Source organism: Chelon labrosus, assembly GCF_963514085.1.
Source record: "Chelon labrosus genome assembly, chromosome: 4".
NCBI lineage: Eukaryota > Metazoa > Chordata > Actinopteri > Mugiliformes > Mugilidae > Chelon > Chelon labrosus.
Window position 1 is genome coordinate 21,403,248 of NC_140340.1, and position 13,210 is coordinate 21,416,457.

Genomic DNA, 13,210 nt, shown 5'->3' on the forward strand with positions numbered 1-13,210 from the left:
GTGAGACTGACAAGCTAGCGGTTTCCTTTGCTTCCAGTCTTTGTGCTAAGCTAAGCTAAGCTAAGCAAACCAGCTTCATATTTATCATATAGAAATAAGAGTCTTCTCATATCAATCTTCTCATGTGACTCTCAAAGAGAAAAATAAACAATACCAATAAATAACACTTGCAATTCCAGACTGCAAAATCACTAATCAGCCATAACATTGTGACCACTGATTATCTGGTTATCGTGGCTCCTGTCAGTGGGTGGAATATATCAGGCAACAAAGTAAAGTAAAGTAAAGTGCTTTATTTGTCATTATACAACGAAATTTCATGGTTGGATGGAGGGTTAGTCCTGAGCTGCTGCGACCATGCGCGCCGCCACTGTGGGCCAACCTGACCCGACGCCTAGCACCTAGCATATTTTGATGATGGGAGGAAAACGGAGCGCCCGGAGAAAACCCATGCGAACACGGGGAGAACATGCAAACTCCACACAGAAAGGCCCTGAGAATCAAAACCTCTCCGCCCCGGGGATTCAAACCGAAGACCTTCTTGCTGTGAGGTACCAGTGCTACCCACTATGCCACCGTGCTGCCCAACAAGTTGAACATTTTACCCTCAAAGCTGATGTTAGACTATATTGGTTAAGAGTATCTCAGTTTTAATAAATAAATAGAATTAATAAAATACAAATGATATCAAATTAATAAGTGATCAACTATTTTTTTAAATAACCTTTCATCTCTTCCTGGTGAATTTAATAGACTGAAGCCAGGTAAACAATTTGAATGCTTGCTTCATTTTCATGTTTTAGGACATGTTTGTGAATTGATTTCTTCCAGCTTTATTTGTTTCACTTGACTCAACGTGCTGCTTAACAGAAAAACAAAAAGGCTTCAGTCAGATAAAGCTCAAAAACTGACACGTAATCATGAATATTTCAGTTTCATCTCCTTTTAAATAATGACAGACTTGAACAAAATGGCGTTCTGCGCTGTTCTACTGTCCCATCCAGCATTGATTTTGGTCTCAGCTGTCGTTCTCTAGAGAACAGCAGGGACGTTTCTGGAGCCATAAGCAGAATTTGATCTCCTCCCCACCCTGTGGCCCCAGTCCCTAAACCAAGCAACCTGAATAAAAACACTCTAACATAATTAGAAGATCAGAAAACCAGTTCAGAAGCAGTTCATTGCAACAAACTGATATTCTTAATAAATACTTATCGTACTCCTTTGACATCTGTAATGCCTTTTAACTCTCTATTACATGGTGTTTGCACATGACAACCGTTATTTGATCTCAGTTTTACTAAAAGGCGGTCATATAAAGTCCAAGTTTTTAATGTTTAATTGTGAAATTTACTCTAAAACTACAACTATTTGATATCATCAAATATCCAGGAAAAGCTGTTTGCCGCCAGACCTTTGTTCATGGACATGTGACACTGTACAGGTCATGATCTGAGGTCACTGATAATTAACAAAGTTGTGATGATCTGGGGTTAGTTAACTTTACAAATGTTTCATTTAAACCAGCTACAATGGGATGCAATTTTTGTGAAAAATGTTAAAATGAATTTGTTGTCTTATGCAAGTATGGAAGTGAAGTGTTTGCGATCCACCTAATGGACTATAGAGGAGTTACACAGCACCAGGCTACTCTGAGACTACGTTTAAAAGTATTTTTTTTTATTCAGGCAGCAATCAATACATCTGTCTTAGAAAATGATATACTGTGGATACTAAAAACACTGTGACATATAGTACAGAAAGAGATTACTGACATGCATTATAAACTACAATTAAACATTCATTGTATAAACATCAGGCTATACATTTGTATAAGTTGGGTTTGTTTAGTCTTGTTTTCATAATTTCACATAACATAACTTGTTCCAGTGTCTCACATTCAGTATATATAATCTTTGTAGACAACACTCACACTGTGAACTATCTACACTCTCTCTATAATCTGTAAATATTCAGTAAATAATCTGTTAATACTGTACACACTGTACATAACACAGCTATACATATACGTGCGTGTAGATACTGTACTATACTGTACTCAGCTCTATACTGTCACCTTTGTATATACTTGTTATATATAACAGCTTCTTTGCATTTCTGGTGAAATGCTAACTGTATTTCGTTGGCTCTACACAAGACAATAAATTTCCCTCTAATCAAATCTAACTGGCTCATTTTTATGCCAGTTTCCATAATTGTGCATCGTAGCTATAAGGCAACAATTTTCCAGCTAAACCCTCATTTAATTTATCTTCACAATTTAAAAATAATTTCAATTAATAAGGATTTTCAAGAGATAAAAAAAATCATTATTTTTTTCTATTAATTACGATATCCAACAAAGGTTCAAAAAAGGCAACTGCATAAATTAGAGATATTTTTCAGTTTTTATCAATTTTGCATAGTTGTTGTTGTTGATCTATCTATCTATCTATCTATCTATCTATCTATGGGTCCTATAGGTAGATAGTATAGGATGAAGTGAGTCGGACCGTGAACGCACCACGCCTGTCTGCTCTGTAGTTACAGTATGGCGGCCGGGACTTGCGGAGGAGGACAACTTCTTCTAGATTCCTCCCAGAAAACTGCAGGAAGGCGAGAGTTGTAACACAAAACCACCGCGGCGAATCAGAGGTGGACTGCGGCAGACGACGACGGCACAACTTGTGGCATTCACCGAGGCTTTTCCGGGAAGATAACCGGGCCGGTGTGATGCGTGAGAAGAGCCTCAGTCAAGAAACTCCCCTGATTTTTCCGCGTCTGTTTCGAGCCCTGACTGTCAGTTAGCCGGCTAGCTGCTAGGTAGCTCACCCTCCATGCTAACGTTCGCCTGCAGGGCTGTGTAGTAGCAAGGGAAAAACACTGCGCTAGCCCACAGCTTTTATTTGCTCCGGGAGACAGGGATGGCATATCGCATCCATTCGGTAAGCGAACTGGTTGGGAAGGGTGGGGAGAAAACATTTGAGGACCTGGATGATAACTTTGTCAGCACTCATCTTACTAGCTTAGCCTAGCCTAGCTTGCTGGTACAGCGCCAGAAAACCAACAGTTAACGCTTCGCCTGTCCAGTAGCGAGCTAGCTAATTAGCATTTTTAGTTGCACAAGACAACCTGCTAATCCCCAGTTCATCCTGACTGGAGTGTTTTGACCGACCAAATCCACACGAAGAGCGGCCACTGAATTAGTTGTCGTCGGCTAACCAGTTTAACTACTCAGGGGTGTTCAGTCTTTGCTAGGTGTCGTTAGCCTGGTCCTGTAGGTGTTCTCTGGAGGGAGTGGTGACGTTAGGTAGCTAGCTAAGGTTCCCTGTATCAGGGAAGGTCACTCAGATTATGACAAACTGTAAATCGACAAACAAATTACAGATTACACCCGATTGAACGCATGTAAACCGACTGGAGTGTTTGCCAATTAGGGATGCCTGTTGCTAGCTTGCAGCAAAACGAGCTCAAAAGCGCGCAATAATTTGATAATCTGCTCCTGATTGAGATTAAATTGACAGTTTCCTGGATTGGTCGTTGGCTGCTGCTGTTTCGTGGGGAATCGAGATCCAGTCTGGGACCTAACCGGTTTCCATCGCCTGCTTCTGGATAGTTTGATGGACGTGGGGGGCTGTTTGCCAGGCTGTCAGTGCTATACTCAGTCATGTATGTCTTGACACATGGCACCTGGGTCTGTACATAGTGCCTGTTGTCACATACAAACAGTCGTTATGTAGCTTTGGTGGACAGTCAGTGAAGGGAATGTCTTTTTTTATACATGTTGGTTTTTTCTATTATCACTTTTTCCAAACACAGGAGGGTGCGCACAGTGGACAATGTTTATTAGTTAGTGCCTAGACGATTTAGAGGGACTCTGAATTCTGCCTACATTAAAAGGCACAAAGATATTATAGATTATTCATCGGGCATTGCAACAGAAACCCGCCGCCACTCTGGATCAAGAAAACTTGCCCCTCGTGTCTGGTTGGAGTAACACTCTCAAGCCGAAATCAATGCCTTCAGCGCTGGCCGTGTTCGCCTGCCGACCTAACTCGCACCCATTCCAGGAGCGGCATGTGTACCTGGATGAGCCGGTCAAGATCGGCCGGTCGGTGGCTCGGTGCCGGCCGGCCCAGAACAACGCCACCTTTGACTGCAAGGTGCTGTCCAGGAATCATGCCCTGGTGTGGTTCGACCACAAGACCGGCAAGGTAAGGGCCCACAACAATAACAAGCTCACGTTTCATTGTAATAGACCTAAATCTTCACATAACTGGACAAGTTGACTTGTTCCTCTACCTCAGGAAGAGTTTTGGTCAAATTCAAAGTTACTGGCAGCGTTGTCACAAACACACACCCTGAAAAACCTCCCAGTCACATCCAGTTTGTTTAAGGACCCATGCTTGTTTGTTTTGGAGGGAATCATCAAACTCTAGAGTGTTTCCTCGAGCACAGGACTTCCCAAATACTTCTGTTAAGATAATCAGTCCTGTATTTAAATATATCTACCCTACTTGAAGACAGTCTCTTTTAACCATGTCCATGTAATCGTGATGTCTGAACGTGAATGAACAAAACTATGTTTGTTATTTTTCCTTGAACCATTCACAACTTCCTTAAGGTTACGATCCTTGCTCTTGTTTTTTGTTTCACTCTTAAACAAGTATGGAGGTTGGGATGTACACCAGCCAGTTCATTAGGTATACTAGTGAAATCATTATAATGTAACAATCCTGCTCCAAAGCTTGTCTTCATGATGGTTCTGGTATTCTGTATTAGTTCAAAATAACAAGAGAGCTGTTGGTTTAATTGTGTTTTCATCATAGAGACTGTTTCACTGGTGGGTCTAATTAACTGGCCGCTGAGTGTGTAGATACAAATTTTAAAGACGTGTGTAAGGGACAAAACATATTGAACAGTTTTATTTTGTTATCGGACTTTTTGTTTTTGTTTCACAAATAACCTGCAAACAGTTGTAGTTGTACTTTACTGTTAAATAAAAACAAAACAGAAACGAAAATAGTAAAAAAAAAAAAAAAAAAAAAAAAGAAAAAGAAAAAACTAATTTTAGGAAAATAATCTTTAGTTTCATAAATTTCACTTTAATCTGTTCATCTATTTTCTTGCAGCTGCCTTTAAAAAATAAAAAAAAAATGTGTCTTGTGATGTAATTGTACAAGGCATGACAGAAATCTTCTTGTTGATTTGTTTTTTTTTCTTTTTTTAGCATAAATGAACAGATTATAAATAGTTGCAGAGCTCATATTCCAGACAGGGTTTAAACATAGTCCAGGTCTAAACAATATGTAGTGCAGTCAGGTCTAGGATCAGCCTTAATCCCTTTTTGTGGTATTTCTTTAAAATCCACAGGTCTGCGATCTAAAGCGGACAGATCCAATCTGTGTGTCCTAGCATCTGTCGATGTGCGTCTGTAGTTTCTCTGTAGAACAGGTTGAACAGGCCGAGACAGCCACGGGATTACCCAGCTATGTGGCATGCAGGGACTTTGAAATACCCTGAGTGTGTTTGTGTGTGTGTGTGCACGGCATAAGCTATTTATAACAACACCAGTAGCGTCATCCTTTCCTCTCTTCAGGGATAAATGTCCACACATAGACACACAATGTCTTATTGGCACTAATGATTAAAAAAAAATACTCAGTTGCCACTTCATTAGGTCGACAAGTGAAAACTTTCTGTTACAACAGTTCTGCTCTAAATCTTGTGTTCATGAAGGTTCTGGTATTCATCAGGTTCAAATAACTGAGAGAGCTGTTGATTCAACTGTATTTTTATTGTGGAGGCTGTGGTTTGTAGAACTACTGAATTAACACATGTTCCTATTATTTTGACAACCGAGCATCAACTGAACATTATTTAGATTAGAATGACTTCACTAGCGTACCTAATAAACTGGCCAGAGAATGTATAATGTGTATTAAAATATGTTGATTAGTTGTTTGGGATTGTAAGGCTCAGACAACGTATGATACTTATTTTAGCTTATAGATGAAGTTAGCCTGATTTCCTTGGCATTTTTCTTACCGTGGAAAGTTCGTCTTGAGTCTCTCCATTGGGAACCGTTTATGCTCCAGCAAAGATCTGCCAGCTCTGATTGGTTGCACACTCATATTCTGATAAGACTTGAGACCAGCTACACCAGGCTAAGTTGAAGCTAATCGTGGTCTTATAATTTAATTCAAAGTTAAATTTAGTGTGAGAATTTACACTATCAGTCCTTGAAATTAATTGTTTTGACAGATCGTACACTCCCTACACACCACCAGTTGAATCAACAGGTCTCAGTTGAAACAAACAAACATTATTCGTGCTCAATGTTATTTACTTCTGCTGTCAGTCAGTTGTGGCTGATTGGTGTAAATACTGCAAACGCAGATAAACTGATCGGTTTTCACTCTTATCTTGCGAACGCTCACACAGACTGAAGTTTAGCAAACAGACCTGGCTTGCCTAACCAACCCCTCATAACTGTAGGTTCCTCTTGCAGCAAGAACTTTGGTCACATGACTGCGCAGTTTTGGTTTGTTCTGAAACAAGCCAGCAGTTTCACTTTACTCTAACGTGACGTTGGGTTTCTCTTGAGATGCGTTGACCTTTTTGGATCGGAAGTAGGACAAGGTAAATGTCGTTGTTTACTGCACATATTTACTCTTTCTGATGCATTTTATCTGTGAGAGATGAGTGTGTAGAGGAAACCAGGTGTGACTGGTCGTATCCTGTGATTGATGAACCACTCATTTGGCTCAGCGATCCAGCAGATTGCTTCATGATTGATTTCATCATGGTGTACAGGAGAGGGTTCTAACTCCTCAACGACTCTTTGAATCTGAGGGACTGACATCAAAACATGATCACATCTCGTCAGTTTTACTGTTTTCATTACATGCAGCCTCTACTACTGTGAAGGAAGGGTGAGCTAATTGACTCGAGCACAGCTGGTGAGATGAATATCTGAGAGGCCCTTAGAGAAAATAATGAAGTGTATTTAACCGGCAGCCATTATGGGAAGGTCAGAGCAGTCCCAGCTGCTTCTCTCTTAACCCAGGAGGTCCTGGGACTTCAGTTTGGGAACCAAGTTGATGTACGTGTGGGGATTTAGCCAGTTGGACATCCTGCAGTCGCTCAAACGATGTAATATTAAGATGACATGTCAGTGCAGTGTCATTTTTGGTTTCGTGCTTCTTCCTTCCTCCTCCGCCAAAAAGCTTGTTTGTTTAAATGAAAAAGACAGTATAATTATACTATATAGTAAATGCTGGACGCATGAGTTTTTACAGTAGGTCTTGGAGAGATTTCTTAGATAGTCCCCTGCTTAGTCTCTCCATTGAGAACTGATTGTGATCTGCCAAAGATCTGCCAGGTCAATCAAATTGTTTCGGCAGGGTTTTATGTGGTTATGGAAAAAATTAACTGCGTCATGCACGCTGTCGTGTTTAAATTTGTTTACAACAAAATGGCTCTCATTGGTTGGAGGACTATCCAATTGATACAGAAGTATTTGTTCTCTGTATAGATTAAAGATTCAAGATGTTTATTGTAGTATGCACACTAATAAAACTGCAGGTTCAACCATACATTAAAAATTCTTACTTTTCCGTAAGTAAGTTAGTAAGTCTCCCTTATTAACACTAAATAAATATAAAACCTACAGTGAACAAAATATAGAACCAAGATGCAAGAGAAATCTGTTAAATTAAATGCTAAAAAACCTGAATTTAAAAACTGTTCTGTACGCTGTGCTACAGATGCAGTGCATTAAAACACCTCATAATGAAATTAAAATGGCAAATTCACCCTTGTGGACGAATGGGGTCCAGACCTCACTTTGTAGGTTTGGCCCAGATTATCTGATGACGTGAAGAGAGATCTGCTCCGAAACTGTCTGAATTGTACGCAGACCTATCAGAGTTGTCATGATTAATTACCGTACATTGTAATCAAACGTTTTCTACTCAAGATTCAGTGTTTCCCCCAAAACTTCAAGAGACCCTGGCTTTTTGTTTTTGTTTTCTTTGTTTTGTGTGTGTGTGTTTGTGTTTATGTGCCATATACTGTAAACTATACAATATATGGCACATAGAATAAGAGGATGCATTTTGTATCGGTCAGTCTTTAAATTTCCATAATAACGAATATTAATAATAATATATAACATTATTGGATTTAGTGACAAATAGCAGCAGCCTGTGCAGTTTACAGGAAAACAAAACATAAGCTATTGAAACATGGCACTCTATTGACAAATGTATGTAAGATTAAAGTATCAGCAAATAAATATAATTTATAGTAAACAGTTGACTTTCAATGTAACTTTGCTAGCTAGCGCTTATAAAGTTTAGCTAGTTCACGTTACGTCTGGAGTCATTTCCTCTGGGTTTTGATCAACTCTTTAAATCATTTTAAATCTCCATGGTCTCAAAAAATCAAGAGTACAAAGAAATTGACGATAACGTAATTTTTTTAATTAATGAACAACACAAATAGCTTCACATGCTACGTGAGTTGTCTGTGCTGTTTTCTCCGTCAGGTTAAGAGCAGGTGACGCTTTCAGGAGAAATAGGAAAAACAATGCAAGAACAATATTGTTTGAAACGTGCAAAAATATTTCCGATTCGTTGTGAAACCACGGCGGAGCAAATTTGACCCTGGCGGGCCGCCATAGTATTAACATTGTATGGGAAACACTGAGATTTAAAGTCTGTGATTATGTCGTTATTTTTACAGTAACCAGTGAGAGAAACCGTAGCCATGTAGGGTAACGTTAGCTAGCATAATACTCCATAAAAACAGACTACCATCTCCAGTTTCACACTTGTTTAGCCCTCTGCTTATTTTTTTCACAGCATTTGTCTAACCAGCTTACAGATGTAGTACTGCCACCTATTGGACTGTATAATCAGTAGATTTATAGCAAGTTGTTGCATTACAGTCTTCACTTTCCCGTTATATCACAAGAGGTAGTTCATTGAATGCTCATTGATATCCTCTAGAACAGGGGTGTTAAACGTACAGCCCGCAGGCCAAAACTGGCCCAGTCTGGGTCCAGTCTGACCCGTGGAATGAATTTGCAAAGTGCGAAAATTACATAGAAGACATTACTGCAATTTTTCAATAAAAATTGGCACCTATTCCTCATTTGTCCACTATGGGTCCCACTGTTTTAGTCGAACATGACACAATACTGAGACCCAGAATTAAACAGCAGGTGGCAGCAATGAAATTGTACTTATTTTTCTTTAAAATTACAGGTAGTTCATAAAATGTTTTGTAAAAGGATTGTTCAATAAATGTGAACATTTTTATAATGTAATCTTTGCATGAAAACATCTGTTGTTATTTATAGATTATTATGCTATTATGTTACCATTCCAGGCCGCTTGAGATCAAATTGGGCTGTATGTGACCCCTGAACTAAAATGAGCTTGACACCCCTGCTCTAGAGTGTGTTGCCTTGTTATTTTTAAATCTTGTGGTGTGCACATGTTTTAGAGAATATCTATAAGGAGAATATCTGTGAGGTGATGCAACATAATTTCAGACTCATGCAGGATTGTAAAACCCCTGTAGTCTGAGCTCAGCTTTAGACTTAAAGTGGAATCTAGTACAGAAAATATTAGGACAAACTGAACTAATTGCTGTTTTTAGGTGTGTGGATTTGGTTTGAAGTCTTACAAAAATCTTAGTTGTGCTTTCATTTAAGATAATGAAAAGTGTTGTGCAGGACCTGAAACATCGTTAATGTTACGTCTGTGCTGTCAAAATGTCTTTAATTATACCACAGAATTGAGGCAGCATTAAACGACCAGCGTGCCAGTGAGCCATTCAGAAACCACTCAACAGTCCATCGGTCGAATGTGTGCACAGTCAGATACGTAGCAGATTAAACCAGATTTAGGACTCTCACTTGAGATCTCTGTATTCCAGCATCATCACTTAGATATCCAGTAGTCATTCATTCAGTGTAAGAGTGTGTATGCTGAACCTTGACGTGCCAGCTGACCTGATCAGACCAGGCTTATCCTCCTCTAGAGTTACATGGTTGTGTTAATTCGACTATTGTGGTCTTGGTGATGGCTGATATGTTTACTTATTAGGTAAAACTTCATTTTCTGATTCAAATTGATTTTGATTTAAAAGTTTTAATATAAATTTTTAAATTCGTTGCATCAGTTTTGATCTTTCCTAGCTTCCCAGCTAATAGTAGCTCTTCCTAGCTTCTTAGCCTCCTACCTAATGTGAGCTCTTACTTGCTTCCTAGATTACCAGCTAATAGTGTCTCTTCCTCTTTCCCCCTTTGAATGATCAATTTAGACTACTACCATCTGCTGGTCGGAAGAGTTACTTCCTTTCACATGTATAGAACATACTGTATGTGCCAGCTGGTCGTTGGCTGTTATGTTTCTGTAGTCTATCTGTGCAAGATAAACTTCTGCTGAGTAGGCCTTTCTGTGTAAGTGGTCCTTGAGCTTTGGAAATCAACTCTTTTTGTTTGCCAATGTTAAGCAGTTTGTGAAAGAATAATCAGATCTCAGAAACACCTCTTTCATAACTGAAAAAACTTGTTCTGAAATTGAAATATCTCTAAATAAATTGGGAAATCAGTAGCGATAGCCAGCGCTGTTAATTATATTAGCAGGGCAGCATATGCTTGTCGAAAGGAGAATGCTGAACTACTTCTCCTGCTTTTTTGTCCTGCTGGTGACTGCACACACTGCTGCATTAATCCTGCAGTGCGATACAACGTTAGAGCTAAATTTGTCTTCTGTTATCCTGCATGTTTCCTTGCTGTCTTACTGCCTGTTTGCCCCCTGTGGAATATCTCACAACAGTGTCTGCACAGTCTCTCTGCAGGCCAGCGTCATGTTTGGTCAGCTCTCTGTGCAGGATTTAGAGCTGAGAAGTGAAAAGAATGCAGGGCAAACCCAGACAGTGATTAAATGATGAATAAATGGTTCAAGAGCCTTATGTGAGCTTTGAAGCCTCTGGTTTACACAGGTGTAAATACCGGGTTAGCAAGTAGAAGCCTGTTCTGGGTATCTAAGAGGGAATATCTAGCTGAAAAACATCTGACGCCACAGTCAGTTATGTATTTTTTACATCTACTGTTAGCTAAGAGGCTAGGAAGATTTATCATTAGTTGGGAGACTAGAAACCTGAGAAGAACTACTGTTACCTGGGAGGTTAGGAAAAGCTACTATTAGCTCGGTGGCTTGGAAGTTGAATTTTTTTCCTGTGCTCCGGTTTTCTGAACTGAACTTAACAGCGGCTCAACAACAGAAAAGTGCTCCACGTCACTTAGTCTTTCGAGCCTCAGCATTACGGCTAAAATGTAGCATGCTAACATTCCTTGTTACAGCCTTGCTGCAATAGTATACCTACTGCATAATTAGTTCTTGTGGATTTAAGGTCAAGGTCGATTTCAATAGCTTTGCACCTCAGTCTTACTTTCTCATCCCAACAGCAGTTATTCTTGAGACTCACATCAGGCGTTGTTTGTGCAAGGTGAAATGTCATGTTATTGTCGTCCCTGGTAGTGTAGGTATAATGAGGACTCCCTTTACCTTGAATGTAGCTGCTGGTTTGAAAGGACGCCCTAACACTTAGCATAGACTTCCCAGAAGCAAAGCTTGTAGCTTGACCTTCAAACTATTATTTTTTTTAATGGAGTGAGCTCTTGATTTATTTTCTAAGTAGTCGATTAATCACGAAAGAACCCAATATAAGCAATAACCTTATGTTACTGTTCAACAGCAAGTTCAGATTATATTCAGTGTAATCAGGACAGATGTGTCATTAATTAGCATACACAGTGTTGAGAATGATGCAACTGTAAAGTGAACTATAGCCATATTATTCTGCTAAACGTTGCTTCCACTCTTTTAGAGTGTAACCATAATGGAAATCTGACTTTGCAAGTAGAGAGCGCTTGGTGACTGCAAGAAGTGCCTGAGCAATATTTTTCCTTGGAAACATTTGGGGTGGGAAATTACTTTAAACGTGGGTGGGGTTTTATTGAAAAATCACTTTTTTTGTCTTTATTATAGGGATGTTCCAATAAATTTTTTTTGCTCCCAATCTTTTAATATCGACCAGGGGCCGATTCGAGTTCTGATTCGATCTTAAATGGAAAAAAAAAAATGAAAAAATTCTCCCCTGGCTGTTCTTTCTTCCTGGTTTTTCTTCTATTGTATTCTCGTTGATGTGACTGGATTAAGTTCAGTAAACAGGGCTGTCAAAGTTATTATAGTGTGGAGAGGGGAGCTTGTACCTTGGCTCCAGAAAACCTATGTTTTAGTTAATGGCAGACCTAAAACAAAATACTGATTGGGATATGAGGAACTATCATCCCCTCTAATTTTCTGCCTGACAAGGTTTAGAAGAAAATTCAGAACCACCCAGACAGCCACTAACATTTGGATCACTGTCAATGAGCATGATCAAGACCAGAAAGATTCTTATTTTAAAGGGCTCTGGAAACTATTTCTGCAGTTTCGAGATAAAATTCCCAATCTTCACAATATTCTATGAATGCACCAGTTTTTAATCCAGTCCAGACCTTCACCACTAGCATTGCTGCAGCACTTCCACCCACTAGCAGAATATTTCTCTGGGAAACACTGCATCTCTTTATCCCTCTGTGGCCGCCTCCCTTTCTTTCTCGCACTCCTTCTTCCTCTCCTTTTCCTCTCTCCTTCATTGGTGTTAGCTAAATGAGTGGCATGTAATTGTTTTTGCATTTTAATTTGCCCTCTGCCTCCGAAAACAGGGCAAACCATCAGCTGGCAGCCGACGTGCACGACAGCCACTTAAGCAGTCAGCAGGTCGACACATGACACCAGTTTGGTTGGACACACAAACACACACACAAGCGTTAATTCAGAGAAAACTGTTGTCATCTGACAGTTAAATTCTCTCAAGGGTCACACTAAAAGAATTACATTTTTTCCATGCAGACTGAAATTAAATGAAATTAGTTCAATTATTCTTTTATTCATTTTAAGTCGGTTCAAGTCAAATCTGCAGCAGAAGTGGAAACTATGTCGACCTACATGTGCTGATATTGGGAATTAGGATGAAGTGTGCCTATGTCCTCATCTGTGCTTGAAGAATTGGGATTATAACAGTGACAGACGTAGACCTATGAAATGTGTAAAATGCTCCTTTTCACATTAGTAGCACACCAGGTGTT

At 39.5% G+C, this 13,210-nt stretch overlaps 1 protein-coding gene across 5 annotated transcripts in view; it reads left to right on the plus strand.

The window, feature by feature from the left end:
- The first annotated feature begins 2,546 nt into the window (after window positions 1–2,546).
- slmapa (sarcolemma associated protein a) overlaps window positions 2,547–13,210 on the plus strand; it is a 56,709-nt gene continuing 46,045 nt past the window's right edge. For all 5 annotated transcript variants that reach the window (XM_084542452.1, XM_084542450.1, XM_084542451.1 and 2 more), the window contains exon 1: window positions 2,547–4,211. In XM_084542452.1, coding sequence (XP_084398578.1) covers window positions 4,014–4,211 — 198 coding nt within the window. In that variant the 5' untranslated portion in view covers window positions 2,547–4,013. The remainder of the gene's footprint in view (window positions 4,212–13,210) is intronic.